The sequence below is a fragment of the Nyctibius grandis genome, chromosome 4 (genome assembly GCF_013368605.1).
Source record: "Nyctibius grandis isolate bNycGra1 chromosome 4, bNycGra1.pri, whole genome shotgun sequence".
NCBI classification, from domain to species: Eukaryota; Metazoa; Chordata; class Aves; order Nyctibiiformes; family Nyctibiidae; genus Nyctibius; species Nyctibius grandis.
In genome coordinates this window covers 48,313,322-48,331,376 of record NC_090661.1, presented here as the reverse complement: position 1 = coordinate 48,331,376, position 18,055 = coordinate 48,313,322, and the positions used below count along the sequence as shown (strand labels likewise).

The 18,055-nt window shown below is 40.2% G+C and overlaps 1 protein-coding gene across 1 annotated transcript in view; it reads left to right on the top strand.

The window, feature by feature from the left end:
• The first annotated feature begins 1,838 nt into the window (after window positions 1-1,838).
• SNW1 (SNW domain containing 1) overlaps window positions 1,839-18,055 on the top strand; it is a 17,367-nt gene continuing 1,150 nt past the window's right edge. Inside the window, exons 1-12 of the mRNA XM_068400209.1 lie at window positions 1,839-1,945; window positions 3,020-3,173; window positions 5,670-5,831; window positions 11,020-11,115; window positions 11,209-11,315; window positions 12,144-12,248; window positions 12,342-12,411; window positions 12,748-12,813; window positions 14,106-14,222; window positions 14,581-14,722; window positions 16,468-16,564; window positions 17,379-17,496. Coding sequence (XP_068256310.1) covers window positions 1,932-1,945; window positions 3,020-3,173; window positions 5,670-5,831; window positions 11,020-11,115; window positions 11,209-11,315; window positions 12,144-12,248; window positions 12,342-12,411; window positions 12,748-12,813; window positions 14,106-14,222; window positions 14,581-14,722; window positions 16,468-16,564; window positions 17,379-17,496 — 1,248 coding nt within the window. The 5' untranslated portion in view covers window positions 1,839-1,931. The remainder of the gene's footprint in view (window positions 1,946-3,019; window positions 3,174-5,669; window positions 5,832-11,019; window positions 11,116-11,208; window positions 11,316-12,143; window positions 12,249-12,341; window positions 12,412-12,747; window positions 12,814-14,105; window positions 14,223-14,580; window positions 14,723-16,467; window positions 16,565-17,378; window positions 17,497-18,055) is intronic.

Genomic DNA, 18,055 nt, shown 5'->3' with positions numbered 1-18,055 from the left:
ATGCAAAGCCGAAGTCCGATTCTCACTGGAGACAATGAGAGTTTTGGCATAGAAGGACTGCAACAGGCCTGCCCTTCCTCCAAATCTCCCCCACCCTAGAAACCATAGCAGATGAACTTAGTCTGCAGGACTAGGCTGTCCTGCAGATTAGAAGATGGTAAAACAAAGTAACTAGAAGACTTCAAAACAGACATTTAGTCTGTCTCATAGTCTTCCTGTCTGTTTCTGTTTAGCCTGTACCCAGGGCTATACAATAACCAGTTGTTCTATCACCTAGTCTCCCTTCCCCAGCCAAGAACGGGAATTATGAAAAGGAGGGAGACTCATGGGTTGAAGTTTAAACAGATTTAATAAAATAAGAAAACCAATATCAATACTAATACAAAAGACACAAAATCATACTCAGCCATGGTGGCAAGTTCCTCCAGAGATCATAACCATTGAGAAAAAATGAGGAAAAGACGAGCAGAACAAGGTCCCCCCCCATCCCCAGCAGCTTTCCCATTTATAGTGAACGTGACATTAATGTTCTAGAATACACCCGTAGGCCAGCCTGGGTCAGCCACCCTGGCTTTCACTGCTGGTGGCCTTGATCGCCATACCACAGCTGGCCACAAACTGAAACAAAATGTAACAGAAAATTGACTCCATAAATTTTATCCCTGCAAAACCAGGACACTGCCTCTTAGGGTGTGATCTTTTTATTTCTAATAAAGGCCGTGTTTGTTTCTTAATCATTCTACCCTTTTCTTCTCTGGCAAGCTTCTGTATCTCTTCAAAATGAACCATGCCTAGCACAATGGGACTCTTCTCCCTTTGATTCACTAGATGCTAATATAACAATAGCCGTTACTAATTAATAACTAAATTTATGTATGGTACCATATACTGCTACTTCAATATAAATAGCAACTTACCCATATAAAGCTCCACCTAGCTCCCATCTACTAAAACTCCCTGAGAAGTATTTTTCCCTATTTTGCATTTTGACTATACATTTACAGTGCATCTCTTGGCTTGATTTAAAAAAAAAATTTATGTAACAGATGGATGCCTATTAAACATAGACAGTTCAACTCCTTGCATTTAATACAAAGTTTTTATTTTAAATCAATATATTTTTCTACCACTTTCAATCTCTCTTCTTCCTTCCTCTCTCATGTCCCAATTCAATGATATCAACGTAGCAGACAGCAGAACAAGAAATTTTATTCCAATCCATTTGCTTTGTATTTTTTGCTCTTTACTTGGACACCTTCAGCTGGAGGAACCGTAAAGTTACTGAATTTGTTGGAAACTATCTGAATGGCCAGGATGTCTGAAAAAAAAACCCAAAAGGGATATTGTACTGCGCTCGCCCCTTTTTCTTGTTCTTCCAATTGTGCCGAAGGGATCTGTATTGCTCTTGATTTTCTGGTGCAGCCTTGTTGGGTTTGCGCCATTTCCATCGGGCCCATCTCCTCTGCCCCAGGCTGCCGAGGCCAGCAATGCCTGGGAAGCCATCCCAGCGGGACACACACGCTGCACCGGACACACCGTTGCTTGAGGGTGTTCGGTACACTATGCCCGTCAGGCGGCAGATCCGGGCACGACGTCGTCGTGCTGCCCGGGGATGGCTGCGGCCTGCCTCAACCCACACCCCGCAGGGGTCCTGCGGCCAGCCCGCAGGGAGGGAGCCGTCCTCCGCAGCCCCGAGCGCCCTGCGCCGGCCCTAAGGGAAGCACATGCCCTACAGGACGTGCCGTCCGCCGGACGGGCCGCGCAGCCCGCGCGCGCAGCCGCTCCCCGGCCCCGGGGGCCGGAAAGACGGCCCCTCCCGAGAGCCCTTGCGGCGTGACGCCCCACCGCCTGCGCTCCCCAGCCACGCACCTGCGCAGCTGCCGCCGCCCCTCCCGCGGCCTGGCTCCGCAGAAGACCACGGAGGCGGCAAGATGGCGCTTAGCAGGTGCGTCTGGCTGGCCCCGTCCGGCCCGCTTCGGGTGACCGCTCTCCCCGGCCTGCCTGCGGCTTCCCAGCCGCTGTGTGAGGCTCTGGCCGCTGAGAGAGGCCGCGCTCGGGGAGGGCGCTGTAGGGCCGCGGCCTCTCCCGGGCAGTGGGCCCGCCGGCCGGTGAGGAGGCCGGGCCGCGGCCGGAGGGAGGGCGGCGAGGGCCGGGTCGGGACTGGGGGAGCTGTGCTGTTCTGCCCGGTCTTATCCTGCCGGGGCGGGCGGCGATGTTTGGCACTTCCGCTGGTTCGGGGCTCCGCCTCCCTCGCGTGTTTTTTTTGCGGGAAGAAGGAGTTCCCCCGCCTCGGCTAGAGGTGATCAGATCCGTGGGGGCTTTGCCGAGGTCTCCTTACTGTGAGTGAGGGCGAGAGGTCTTTGTTACAAGCTGCTGCGTCTCTCGCAAGTCTCAGGAGTGCAGCGTCAGTGGCCGCCCTGGAATGCCGACTTTCTTGGCGGTGGACGCTTCTTTAAAAAATCCGTAAAAGGGCTCCGTAGTCTAGACGAGCTGGAAAATAAGAAGTTAAGGAATTGGGGTTCGACTTCTTGGTTTTGGCCGGGAGGTATCAGGCGTTAAGGGGGGAGGTTGTTGACAGATCTCTTTGTGGGCGTTTGCCTTGAGAGGAAGGAAAGGAACTTTCCTTGGGACTAGGGACATATTTTTTTTTTCTGCTCTGTAGTGGTGGAAAGAATACACAGTGGTACGTGACATTCCTGTTGGAGAATGGTCATTTTCACACTCCTGTTCAAACATGATGTGAATGTGGATGAATTTAGCATTAGTTTTTATAGGAATCTTTCAGAATGCTGAGAGAGCCCACATTGCTTTTGCCCTTATAGTCTCAGAAGTTACTGTCCTCAGGTTTATAAGTGCAATACTCAAGTTTCATAAATTGTTTCTTAATCTGTATAGAGTGTCTGTAGAGAAAGTAATAACTTATTAGTAGACTTAAGCATAGTTGAATGTCACTGAGTGAAATTATCAGAACTAACTTTTTATGTTTTTCTTTTTTTGGTGACTGTCTACGGATGTGCAGCTTTTTACCAGCTCCAACCCAGCTGTCTCAAGACCAGCTCGAACAAGAAGAAAGAGCAAGAGCTCAAAGATCTAGGCAGACCGCTCTAGTCTCATCACGAAGGGAACCTCCCCCATATGGTTATCGGAGAGGATGGATACCACGGGTGCTAGAGGTAGATATTTAAATTCACACTGTACTAGTGTGTCTACTAATAGGGAAAAAAAGTATGTTTTCTGGAGTAGAAATAAACTCTGAGCGTCTTGAGTGTAGCTTAGAATTGTGCAAAGCCTGACCATGTGCAGCAGTTCTATCCAGACTGCTCATATATTCTTGGGTTGGGGGAAGTTGTTCTAATTCACCAGATTGCTTAAAACATTTGGTGATAAACAGGATGTTATAAGGATTCTTCCCTTCAGAGACTGTTGTGTTGAAATGTAGAAGTACGTCTATGGTCTTTCAGTTTACAATCTGTGAATGTAAGTATCCTCTGAGAAAAACATCTATATTGTTTCTCTGTCATTATTTGTTAAATACAGTTCCAGATTATAGGTGGAATAAGCGAACACGTTTATATCAGAGAAGAGAGCGCTGATGTGTATTCTGTTCTTAGCGTTACAAAAGATAGCTGCTGTTGGGGGAGGAAATCGTTAGAAGGAAACTTTATTTGTCAGATATTCATTGTTTAAGTATGTTATTGGCAGAAGGGTTTTGAACAATGTTGTGTATATTTAGCTGTAATCTGTGCCAGTTTAATGTAATTTCAAATGGAAATTTTAAAAGGCAGAAAGGAAAATACAGATGTATAGCTCCTATTACAAAACTGTTCTAGTACAGTTTCTCCTTGTGAGCCACAAAACCTTGCAGATTCTTAAATGGTGCTTGACAATAAACATCTGAGACCTGCTCTGATGGGTCACAAGCCAGTGCTCTTGGGACAAGGCATGCTGATGAGGTTTTGATACAGTGTTTCATGTATGATCCTATGATCCTGCATTGTTCCCAAATACCATAATTTCATGAGCTAGTAACAGCCTTGCCCTCATTTTATGTTTGAGTCCCATTTTTGTAAAGAAGCATCCAACACTGTGCCATGGTGATCCGTTAGTGCTAGATAAGGTGACTTCAAACAGTAGTTCCAGTGTTTCTCTAAAAGAAAACATTTTTATGTAGGTTCAGCATTTAATGAAGTGTATGATGTTAAAAATTATACCTTCATTACACCCAGTGTAGGGTTCCCTCCCTACACTGTTGATTACTAAAGTTAATATTTTAGTGCTTGTTCTTTCTGAATGTTAGTAAAAGAACTTAAGAAGTCAGGTGATGAAGGTTTTCAAAGAGTTTCCAGCATCACTGGGCCACAAAGTGATACACATCTCAAAAAAAAAAACCAAACTGTTAAGGACTCCTTTGTGCCTCATAAACAAATAAAAATTCTTCAAGAGCGGTAAATGTTTCCAAAGCATAACCTTGGTCCAGTGATCCTGGAATGCCATTGTTGGAAAAAACGAAATCTGTTCTTAATAGATAGAGTTATGCAGAAAACTTTGAGGAATGACTGACTTTTGTTCTGGCTAGTACTTTAACACTGATTCTGTAACAAATCATTGAATGCGGGACATCCAGTGGAAGACTTTAAATAACTGAAGCTGTTTTTTAATGACCACTTAAAGATGGCAGAAGCATGTTCTTCCTTGGAAGGAAGTGTTCTGCTCATTCATTCCAGCCTCAGTCCACGTTCTCTGTTGCAGTGGTGTTAACTATTTGGTCGCATGGTGAGCGTGGAGGGGGATCAAACTGCCCAAGGCACCCATCCTTCTTCTTGGATCTGGTTCGTTATCAGACTCCACATAAGCAATGCCATTGCAACAGAGGGAGGGGGAGATGGTCATGCTGCTTTAAGCAAATGCTTCCTCTGAAGGATTGTATTTGAAACTATAGCCTGAAGTTGTTTTATGAATAGTACCAATTCTCTGTGCATCCTGGGTGTTACTGACAGGATGGTCTGCTTTAAGAGGTCTTTTGGGTTTCTGTTCATTAAATGCTTTTACAGCAACACATTGAACAAGAGAGGAAGTAAACTTCAAGAATATTGGGCTGTTGGGTGCTGACCCAGTTTTCAATGTATTCACATATCAAAGTAAGGAAACAGGATAGTTTGGCATTCATACCATTGTAAAGCTATGAGCTGCAGGCTTTGAAAGGAATGAAAAGCTTTTTCAACTTCTTCATTATGGTGTGAAAAGCAACAAATAACCAGTAGAAATTGTCATTAAAAAATGCTGCTTTTGTAATTTTAGTATTTCCACAGTTGCTTTATTGCAGAAGGTAAATTTTTGAAGTTCTAATAACTCACATGTGAATTAAATACTTAATCATGTATTGTCTGTAGCATAGTAGTGCCTGCACATTCCAGTCGGTGATATGGGCTCTTGCTCTGTGCAGGGAATAATTACTGCAAGATATCTATGCACTTCAGTGTCTTTTTAATAAGTCTAAGTTCTATAGTCCATTGCTCTGTGACTAGCTAAAATAATAAAAGTTACTAGAGCATTATGGCAATGTTTCGTTTTGTTAAAATCAGTCCACTCTTTCATTCCATTTCCTACCCATGCAAATGTTATACCATGTTTTTGTCTTCCAGTCATTCACTACTTTTTCTTTTGTGTAGGATTTTGGAGATGGAGGTGCTTTCCCAGAAATTCATGTGGCCCAATATCCATTGGATATGGGCCGGAAGAGGAAAACGTCCAATGCTTTGGCTGTTCAGGTGGATGCAGAAGGGAAAATAAAATACGATGCAATTGCTCGACAAGGACAATCAAAGGACAAGGTAATATTTCTTCAGATATGTAGAATGGTATGTATACAGGGAAAGGTTGTATGTACACATAAACTTAAACTCACTGGTTTTATGCGTTAGTCAAATGGATTGCGTCCTGTTTTCTTAAAGAACTGGAATAATGTCAGACAGACATGAGCATTTTGACTGGAATCACTCTGTAGTGTAAGTAAAACGTAAGGCAAAAATGGTGAGAGCCTCTACACAAAACTTACTTGATAGCTTAGCAGCTTTCATTAGAGAGCTTTCCAGCGAAGACAAGAAACTGAAAACAGGCCCTATCACGGGCAGCCTCATTTCAGTGTGTAGAGAGAGGGGGCAAAAAAAAGATAGAAAACACAGTTCAGCTTTCAGAATATTACACCTTGTGTCTTACTAATTTAACATCTGACACTTCTGGCTGTTTTCAGTATTGTTGGGCACTCTCTTTTTTTTATTTAATTGCAGCAGACAGTATTGCCGGTGGTTATACTCCAGAATTTTTGTGCTAAGTTCAATGATGCAAGGTTCTCTTCGAGTTTAATGGGAACCAACTTCGATTTCCTGTATACAGTAGCCTTTCAAAAATCAAAGAGATGACACTTTATCTTGATGTCCTAACTAGTATTGAGGAGACCAGGTACTTGGGTCTCCTAAGTCCACTTTGTGGAGTATTTACATCTGCCTTTTCAAATATAACAAAGTGGACTACATTAAAACTTTAATTCTCTTATGCAGGCGTTGGGGGCTGGAAGACTGCTGAGGCATGGCCAAGTGTACGACCAGCTGCTTATTATAGCAAGCATCTCCTGTAAAGAACAGGGTAGCCCAAAGAAAATCTAAAAAGAGGATTGACTACAAAGGGTGTTTTAGTTAATAGATATGAATAGTTGTTCTCAAAATAATTTGACTTCTCTTGCTTTAATTTAGGATGCCTTGAAAAGCTCATGGGTATGTAATATGCCCCACGTCTTACTGCAAATGAGGAAGGGGGAAAACCTATCTAAACAGAAAAACAAAAGGGGAACTTTACCTCTCAAACAAAAAAAATAGGGTTAGCATTTTAAGAATATCAGGGGAAATCTTTCTTTTTTAACAGATAAATTTTTTTGTTGTTTTAAATTGATCATACAGTTGCCAAAGTTGCAGAGAGATAACGCCACTAGGATTTCATATTTAACTAATACTCTGTTGTTGAGTGTCATAAAAGTTACATCTTGTATATCCTCATCCTGTGTATCATAAGTTACTGCAGTACCTTTGAAAAAAATGAGTTCAAATCAGACTCTGTGCTGTCACGTGGTAGAAAGTAGTCAGACTAAACAGAAACAACAGCAGTGGCAGTATTTTTATTGAGGGAACTTTCATTGAGGTTCTGTCAGACTTTGTGTAGTGTCTTGAATTATTTGTCAAGAGGAAGGTGCTAAAATATTAACTACACTTAAAGAATTTTGTGACTAAATATTTTGTATTTGATACCAAATAGAAATTTGACTTAATCCAAAGCATAAAGAATAATTTGGAGCAGATAAGTAGACAAGAGTTAATAATTGTACTGATTTTGGGGAAGTTGTGGGGAAAATGAGAAAAAAAAGTGTAGTTAAACCCTAATTTTTACAACTTTTTAAATACATCTTTACCTACCTGTAGGGTCAGATTTAACTTTCACATAACAGAACTGTTCAGATAGGGATCTGAGTATATTTGAAAAGCAACTAGAAATGATAGTGGGTTTTAGGCAAAAATGACTAATCTTTCACTGTGCCTTATTTGGTTCAGAGTTAGGAAAATACTTGGAACGCATAAAGTTAAATTTAAGCTGTTAACGTTTGTCATATTTGATTCATGAAGATCTGTACCAGCATTCATTAACTTCACGTATAGCATCTATAAAGAAGCAGTAATAATCTCATTTTGTGGCCATATTTACCAGGATGGAAGAGATGAGTGTCTTTTCCAAAACTGGACTCTGTAGAACTGGAATTGGGGTTTCCTAACCCTAAGCTCTCCCTTCTGGATCAGCTTGATTCTGATTGCATCCAGCTGGATGTAAATGCCGAGGCTAAAAATTAAATGTTGTGGTTCAAGGGAGGGTAAAACTGAGGGCAAATTAGATATTTGAAACAATTTCACTGCTATTGCTTGATTTCTTTTGCAGAAGAGAGAAAGTATTGGCAGAGATGTCATAGGGAGCAGTTCTTCAGCGATCTGTGTTGAGTGAATATTGTGGAATATTTTCTGTAAGAGACAACTTCTGGTGGTATAGTGTCAGTAGGATTACATACAGAAGTTTCATTATCTTGAGAGCTGCAGTCATAATTCAAATATTTCTTCCATTTTAATACTTGGAGCTAAGAGAAACAGATAACTTAGCAGCCTGCCAGAAATGAGATGGGAGTTTCTGATCTTATTCTATGAGCTACTTGTTTGGTCTGAGTTAAGAAGCAAATTTTGCTTTTGCTACAGCTTATGGATTTTTTGAAGTTGAATTTAGTATTCTTCCGCCTTGTAGAGGCAGCAGTTCCATCACCCGGACCCTATATCTAGATGGCTTGTCAGCAGTTTCTACTATTGCAGCAGTTCATCTCTCTTGCATCTGTTCCCTTACATTTTTAAAAAATGGTTGCTTCAGAGAATTTCCCTTGAAAAATGCTGACATAAATGAGGTAGTCTGACAAGCGTCCTGTTTGGGGCTGGCAGAAAGTCTGTTAGACATGAAATGCTGGATAACATTGACAAACCTGAATGCATGACCTTATGGATCCAAGGATGGAGTTCCGTCTGGTTGTCCAGATGAAGGATTTCCAGCATTAGCTATGCTGTTAGCTCTTGTGCCGTTATAGATTCTTCCAATACTTTCTCTACTCACATGACTAAAAGCTGGGCTAAAATAATGCATCAATAATTGATATATTTTGGTGAGACTGGTGCTCTGTCTTCTTATTAGGAAAATAAGGACATGTAATTGCTTCCTGTGTTTTTATTAAGACAGAAAAGAGAGTGAAACCAAGGAATGGAACTGTTAGGTCCATTACTTTTTTCTGGCAAGGGTGATTTTTCTGTGAAGGAGTTGGATTTCTTCTTGGTGGCCCAAGGCTGTGGCTTAGATGTTAAAGGAGGAAAAAAAGAACTACAAATCTTACCTACGTTTTTTTCTCAAGATTGTCAATTCAGTTGAAACATTTACAAGAGCGCATATTTCCATCGTTGAAGGGACTCCTGTCACAGCAATGGAACAGGTCAAGAGAACATTCATATAACTAAAATAATCAGAAGTGTTCCTTACTCATAATATATGTGCCTTTGTGGTAGAGCTTGGTTTGAGAGCTTATCGCCAATTTTTTCTCTGGTATGTCTGCCAGGCTTACAACCAGGTAATTGTAACGACTTCTAAAATGTTATATGGTTCATATGGAGAAACCATTCTTTGACAAGGAAGGAATTCAGTCTGCAATGTCTGATGGTAGCTTCTTGATTTACACATAGGATTGATGAGCACTGTACAGGGCTGCTCTGGATATATAGAACAAAATATGTTGAAGGGAGGGTTTTATGTGTTACAAATTAATAAATTTCTGTCAAGACACCTGCGTCTATCAGGTGTCTTGTGAAACTCTGAATGTGATTGATGTCTAAATCCTACCGTGAGCTACAGGATCTCACACAACTAGCTAGGTAAGATTGTTCTCTTTCTGATGGCAGTGGCATGCAGATTTCTAATTGCTACCTGTTAAGGCTGCCCCAGCCAGAGAGGAAATCATGTAGCTGTACCAAAAATTGAGCATTTCATTTCTGCCTAGGAGATTCTGCTTTTCAGTAGCAATCAAAATGAAATATCTGAAACATGGGCTGATGATTCCTTTTAAATTTTGTAGATGAAAAATGGTAGTGGATGGGCATACTACAATATCAAACAATCTGAGTCTCCTTTTTATCTTAGATTAATAAAAAGTCTCAACCTTACTGTTAAAATAAGGTAAATATCTAAAAAACAACACAGTGCAACATCTTTATCTGCCTGTCTATATCACCTCAGAAAAGGACTCCAATTAGAACGTGCAAGGGTATCAGGTTTTTGATAGAGACAAAATTTTCTGTATTTTCAGGCTAGTTTAATCTATATTATGGATTCTTCCATATTAATGCAACTTGCCATTTGCATATAATACTTCAGAGTTTAAATAGTTCATGTAGCTCATTTGTACCTTGGTGTACTGTAGTTTTCAGAGCACTCTTAGACTTTTTTTTATTTTATTTTTTGTATTCTGGGATACTCTCAGCTCTTTCAGCATACTTTGTTCTTCATGCAGCAAGACACTTGGACTTAGAGTTAATTACCCTAGAGGAACCCTGCTCTTCAGATGTCCTTCATTCAGCATCTGAGAAGCTAGGATATTATTGGTACTGATTCAAAGGATTCAAATTTTAGGAGTGAAGGCTGAGAAGCAGTAAATGGCTCTTGTGTGATAAATTAATGCTGAGGCTAAAGGTCAGTTTCATAGTTGGACATGCACTTTATAATGAACTTGAAATAATAGTTGTAATGACTTTTAACCCTTTGAACTAAGACTTTCTGATGTTATTTTGTTGGACAAATGTGAAGCATTAATGCCATATAATAAATTTTTCCCTGTAGCCATCTAATAGTATTCTTTCCCTATATTTAAAATCGAGGCTTAAAGCTACTGACAGCTAGCTGCATGTTGTATGAAGCCTGAAGTACCTATATAAAGGAAAGTGTCAAGAACGGATTTCTCAAGCATTTATTTTTTCAAGAAAATAGCAACCATAATGAAATGAAAAAATCTAGATGCTGAAAAAAGATCTGTATCAAATTCTTAGGTAGTCCTTGAAAACAGAATTACAAATGTGGATGTTTTGTCTGTTTGAGGACCCTGAAAAAGGAAGAGAGTAGGAAAGGGAAGCAGCAAACTGGTGTCTAATCCCAGCTCTGAGAGTGATTTACATATTTATATTTAATCAAATTGCTTCTTCGATTGATTATTCCATCTGTAAAATGGGATCCAGAGTATATTCTTGTTCTATGGGAGTCATTGAAGAATACGTAATTGTAATGCATTTACAGTTGTATACAAGTTCTAATTAGTACCTAAAGTATAACCTAGGCCTGAAACATTTCCTTTGATGTACGTACATTTATTTCTGTTCACCAGCACTAATAAAATGTAATGTCTTCCAGGTTATTTATAGCAAATACACAGATCTTGTGCCAAAAGAGGTCATGAATGTGGATGATCCTGAACTGCAAAGACCAGATGAGGAGGCAATTAGAGAGGTATTACATGCACTGGATGTGCCTAGTTATCAATGGTACATTGTATGTCTTGCATATGTGATGAGATGCATACTGTGGCATTTTTGTCTTCAGATAACAGAGAGAACAAGAGCAGCCTTGGAGAAATCAGTCTCCCAAAAAGTTGCAGCAGCCATGCCAGTTCGAGCAGCTGACAAACTAGCCCCTGCACAGTACATTCGGTATGTAGTGCTGGTGTGTGTATAAGGTGTGTTATATATAAAATTGATAAAAATTGAGATATTCCTTGAATTTCTGACAATAGAAATTCGTCTTGAATTCTGTTCATCTGGAAGTAATACAAAACTGGCTTATGTATTTTGAATTAACCCACTAATGATAACCTAGTTTGAAGTGTGTTGAAATATGTCTTAACATGTCATGAGTTGTGGCACTTTGTGGAGGCGTTACTGTTTTAGCAACAAAATACAGATTTGTCAGGGAGCACTATTAATGATGCTGCCCTGAAAACAGAGTCTTTACTGGGAGTTTCAAGCCAAGACAAGGCATGTAACAAAGTTCTTCCCTCATATAAAATGAGCAATTGGAAAGAATTGGCATTACTAGGAGGCTGATATTCATTTATGATGATTTTCTGCTGCAAACACAGAAAAATTCCATGGCAGGGTTAGACTTGGCCTGAGGTGAGTTCTGAAAAAAGTATGTGAAGAGGTTCTTAGTAACCAGTAAGTAGTCATCAGGGATTCACAGACATAGGTAAAGAGTATTGTGACATGCTTTGTGTACTTTATTAGTTTGTTTCTTCTGCTTCAAAATCTAGGTTGAAACAGGAGAATGTAGCCCTGGGAGATACATTCTGCCTGGTGTAATTGATTCTCTGCATTCAGTCCCGTATCCTCTGTGCAGTTACCTGCTCCTGGAGTTCACAGTGGAAAATTCTTAAACTGCTGTGAAAATGCAGCTAGAGCAGTGAACTGAATGAAAATGGAGGTGGGCAAGGAATATCTAACTGTGTGCAGAGAACTGAGTGCTTTGATTGTTTTATTCAGGTACACACCCTCTCAGCAAGGCGTTGCCTTCAACTCTGGAGCAAAACAGAGAGTTATTCGGATGGTGGAAATGCAGAAGGACCCTATGGAGCCTCCAAGATTCAAGTAACTATTCAAAACTTGTTCATGGCAAATAGGAGATTGTGAAGTGTATTTCCATACAACATGCTGATCGTAATTGTTTTCTAAATTGTTCAGAATTAACAAGAAGATTCCACGTGGACCACCTTCTCCTCCAGCACCTGTAATGCACTCTCCTAGTAGAAAGGTATGAAATGCCATAGCTGTTCTCAGTTTTGAATTCTAGATGGGTTCACAAATACTACTTTGATCTCGTTCATTTCTGTGCACCTTCTCCTTATTGTTCTTCTGATGTGATGTTAAGTGATAAACTTGGTACCCGGTGCAGTCTTTTTGTATGTTTTTTGTACAGTGCAGAAATTAACATCTTACTGCTGCTAAGAAGAGTTGGGGTTTTTTATAGTGGCGTCCTGAACTTTGTACTCTTAATTTATTTTGATATTTTCATAGCTGCCTTTGAGAAAGAAAAGTCTTTCATTTTGCTATAAATCTAAAGATGACTTTGCTTCTTTTCTTAAATCAGATGACTGTGAAAGAGCAGCAAGAATGGAAAATTCCTCCATGCATTTCAAACTGGAAAAATGCAAAGGTAATTAAGTTGTCATAAATTCATTTTTCTAATGTTGGACCCTGCTGGGAGACTCCTGTGAATGATTTAAGCTTTAATAATACCGGTTTTAAACCTCTAGAGTTAGGTAAACTGTCTGCTTCCAGCATGGAGAACACATGATTGTACAACTCAGTTTTTCTCCCTTTGGCATATAAGGGTTGTCAAACTGACAGGAGTATAGAACTGAAAGAGAATATATTACTTCATGGCAGAGATTGTGCATTTTGAGAGGAAAAAATGGCATTAGTGAAAATCCCCCATAATAGTGCAGTATGTGGAGTCTGAACCCAAAGTCTCTGGAGCTCACAAAGTAAAGCCATTTAAACTGAAAAAGGGAAGGGTAATTCACGGAGAACCAAGCATGTGTCTTTTTAATACTGCAGTCCAAATTTCTGGAAAGTTCTCCGTGTTGCCTTCTTTCACTAATTAATTTTCGTTACTGGTTAGCTTAGCTATTTTTATTCCTTGTTTGAGTAGGTATGTCCTGTCCCTTTGATTTTTATCAGCCAGTAAGTTTATATTCAGAGAGAAGGAAGAACTTAGAATTTGCTGCAGTAACTGGCCTGATTGTTCTGAAACTTATTAAGCTGTTGTCATGAGGCAGCCTCTTCAAATGGAAGAAGGAAAAGCTGCATGTTTGGATGTTATTTTTTTTTCTACGTCAACACAGCTGTATAACTGGGACTGATGCTAATTAGTAGATCAAATTTTAGGTTACAGATGCTAAAACCAAAGCAAAAATTTTGTAGAGCTTACTAAAGAATCTTAAAATGTCATCTGTAAATAATTTGAGCTTTCAGTTTTTGAAAGCAAAGTTGGCATTTGGTGTCTCTTACTTTTGCTGGCAGCCTTGCCCCTTTACTTTCTCATTTTGAATCAGCTGACCTCTTAACAGGTATGAAAACAGTTTCGGGAAAACAGTTTTTAAGCACAAATGGTAAACCAGCTTAGAGATTGGGAAAGCTATTATCTGTAGTTCTTAACACAAAGCAAAGAGTGGACCTTACTGATCAAAAACTGTCATTTGTACTCAGATGTAACTTGAAGGGAAATTGTGATTCGGATTTGGGGGGAGTGGGGAATTCGAGCGAAGCTTAGTATTACCTGGTATGAATTTGAAGTACATCTATAGGAGCTCCATTGAGCCGTATTAATGATGGGCTGTGAGTTTTGTGTGTATTTTTGTTCTCTTACACAATAAATGTAATAATGTTTGTTATTGCAAATAATGTCAGTTTCTGTGATTAACTGCCTCTCTGTTTCCACTGTAGGGTTACACCATTCCATTAGATAAGCGTCTGGCTGCAGATGGCAGAGGACTGCAGCCTGTTCATATTAATGAAAACTTTTCCAAGCTTGCTGAGTCTCTCTACATAGCTGACAGAAAGGTCAGGTGGTTGTTTAAACTGTTTTGTTCCATGTGGTTTTACCTTCTTTGTATGTTTATTTCCTTGGGAAAATCAGCTGTGAATATAAAGCTATAGCTTTTTTGATTTGTCCTGCTTCTTGGCTAACATAAGACATAAGGTCTTATCTCCAATATCTTTGAATCAGTGGCTCAGTGTGGGTTAAATGATTGGAGGTCATGGGTCTTGTTTCTCAGCTCTAACTGCTGTGGCTGTCTGGCTTTGAACTTTCTCTTTGTGGCTTGATTCCTGCCCTGTTTACTGGATAACTCCATGACAAGATCTGCTTGCATCCCAGGTGCTAGCTTTCTGTCTTTTTAACTGCGTCTTATGCATGCAGGCTCGTGAGGGAGTAGAGATGCGTGCCCAGGTGGAGAGGAAGATGGCTCAGAAGGAAAAGGAGAAACATGAGGAAAAGCTCCGAGAAATGGCTCAGAAAGCCAGGGAGAGAAGAGCAGGGATCAAAACCCATGTTGAAAAAGGTACATTTCTTTGTTTTTAAGATGCTATGGTGTTTTGGTTTTTTTTTTTTTTAGCACTCCCTGAAATGTGGGTTTGGAGAAACAACCTGAGAACTTTTAATACCTAAATATCAACTGTAATTTCTAAGCATGACATCTGTTCTTCGTGTCTTTACTTGATCACCCAGTGAATTTAGTTAATTCACTGGCTGGTTTGATGGGATCTGGATGTGAACCTCACAGCAGTATGTCAGTGTATACAGGTTTAGGACATTGTTAAGAATTAGAGAGTTGTTAATGGATCAGTGCAAGTAATGCCTTTCATGGACTGTTCTAAACTAATTATTTTTTTTTAGAAAAGGCTTGTTGCAGATGAAGAGCAACCTTGTTTACAAGAACTAAACCATCTTTTAAGTTTTCAGAGATGGTAAACGCAATATTCTGTCTCTCGCACTTTTAAAACGAGTCTTGCAGAACTGTAGTTCTTGGTGGCCACTAGGCCTAAAAACTGCTAACCTCACTAAATTGTAACCATTGTGATAGGTCTTATGTTTTGATTGACGTGACACTTCAAAGATCAAGATGCTGAACTTACAGAGCAGTTATGATCTCTTTAAAAGGTGGCGGATATGGTCATATAACACCAAATCCTGCAGCTGGGATGGACTAACCTCTTCCCAACAGGCTGGGGAGTGGCTGGCTGGAGAGCCACTTTGTTGAAAAGGACCTGCGAGTCCTAGTGGACAATATGGTAAACGTAAGCCAGCACTGTGCCCTGGCAGCAGTAATGCTAAGGGCATACTAAGCTGCATCTGCAGGAGTGTAACCAGTAGGTCAAGGGAAATAATGATTTCCTTTTACTGGTGACCTGTTAGACTGCATCTGGAATACTGTGTGCCGTTTTGGGCCCCCAGGGACAAGACAGACATTGATAAACTGGAGTGAGGGAGTTCAGTGGAGGGCCATCAAAATGTCAGGGGCTAGAATATCTGTCTAGTCAGGAGATGCTGAGAAGAATTAAGCTTTTTCTGCCAGAAAAAGATGTCGCTTTGGGGGGACCTAATGGGAGCTTTCCTGTATCTACAAGGAGATCATCAGAGCTCTTCACTAAGCTGCACAGTGGAAGAATGAGATAGTGGTCAAAAGTTGAAACAGGGGGTTCCGACTACATGTGAGGAGAAAAATTTTTGCCATGAGGACAAGCAGCAGTGGAATGGGTTGCCCGGGGAGGCTGGAAATCTCTATCCTTGGAGGTTTTCCCCACCTGAGTGGGAAAGCCCTGAGAAACCTGGTTTGAATTCAGCATTGATCCTGCTTTCAGCAGGAGGTTGAACTAGAGACTCCCTTCCAACCTGAGTATCTCTGATACTGAGTCACAGAATATTCTTCAAAGCACTTAGATGCCTGCATGTGTGGATGATATTTTTACACTTAAGAGATAAAAGTATGATATGATGATCTGTAGGTGTTTTAGGATATTAATTCTTACATGGACAAGTATTCTAAGCTCTTGAAAGTTCAGAAAACATAGTTGTTGGTTATGTCTGCTTTAACTCTGTCAAGGGCAGTTAATTGCTTGTGGCATAAGAAAGCTGTGGTTTTTCCCTGTGTTCAGCTTGTTTGAAGTGTAACATTTTAAATACTGCTAAGGGTCACTTCTCTTCTGTAAAAGAATACTGAAATTGAATCACTGTGCCAAGGTCTGTGGCATAGTTAATTCAAACTTCATATATTTGTCTATAATGAGCAATCTTGCATTTGTTCAGAGGATGGAGAAGTTAGAGAAAGAGATGAAATCAGACATGACCGGCGCAAAGAGAGACAGCATGACAGAAATCTTTCCAGAGCAGCCCCTGACAAAAGGTGAGTCACAAAAGCAAGCTGCTTTATTCCTATACTGGCAGTGGTTTCCCCACTAGGGAAACTATTACACTGGGCTTCTTTTGCTTGATGTGAGTGCCTGAATTTTACCTTGTGGAGATATTCACTGGTACGAAGCACTGTTCATTCACTGTATGAAATGGTATTACTGTGTTAGTGTACTGCAGTACTCTCTTCTAAATTTAGAATTTTCCAGATGAATGGAGGCAGGGGAGGTTCTTGGGTTTGGGTGGGGTTTTTCTTCAGCAGAACTTCAGTATATTCAGATTTAATTAACATATTGACAGCAAAGGTTGAAACCTGGATCCTCTAACTTCAGTGAGACCAGAGTGTCATTAGTGGCTTTGTTTCTTGAAGCTGTTAATTTGAAGTAAGCTTAGATTTATGAGTGTAGGCTGAAGTATCTTGTTTGCCCAAGCCAGTGAGATGTCTGAGCACAGATGGTTTCTGGAGGCTGAAAATCTCCAATATCTTAAAATTAGATTGCTCGGCCTTCCTGGAATATAATTACACTGGTTCTTGCAAAAAATAAATATGACATTTTAGACCAAGTCAGCTTGATGTAAATTGCAGATAGTGGAACGCAAATTTAAATGTCATGCCCAGCTGAACATAACTTACCCAAATATTTCCTTTGCCAGGAGACAAATTTTAAATGTTACCTAGTAAGGAAGGGTAACAGTCAAAATCTGGGTCCTGAGGCAGATTGTTAGCAACTAATACAGGATCAGGTGCAGTTGAGCATGTTAACAAATATGGTTTACTCACCTAATAAAACTTAAAATTTTTAATTCAGGTCAAAGCTGCAGAGAAATGAGAACAGAGATATCAGTGAAGTTATTGCCCTAGGGATACCCAACCCCAGGCCATCCAATGAAATCCAATACGACCAGAGGCTGTTCAACCAGAGCAAGGTAAACCTTTTCACAGCTGTGTAGCTTTCTATCTTTCCTTAGTGGGTATGGCTAAGAATACTAAAGGGACCCTGTTCTCCTGGTTGGCGTGGATACACTCTGAAAGAAGTCTCTACATAACTGGTTAGGAAACTATTGATCTCCTTTATCCATAGCTGATGCGACAAAAATGGAATATTCTGAACGTATAACTTAATTAAAGTGGTTTTGTTGTTTTTTCTCACTGGGGAGTGGGGAGAAAGAACCTATTTTGCCTTCAAGCTGCAGTGACCTCATTTTCTTCTCTTGTACACATGTACTGACTGAATAAGGGTAATCTGCTCTGAGAGAGAAGCAAGTAAATACTTTGTATTCCCATTATTGCTTATGTTAAAAATCCTTCTGAAGATATAAATAGTTAACAGTAACATTTATTTTCCCTGAACTTTATACTATTCAGAGATGAAAAAGTAGATTAGGCTTCAGAAAGTCCTTGAATAGACCTGCAGTTTGTCAATCATTCTTTTTCATGTCTCCAATGAAAGACTTGCAGACAGAAGGGAAAGCTGATGAATCAAAA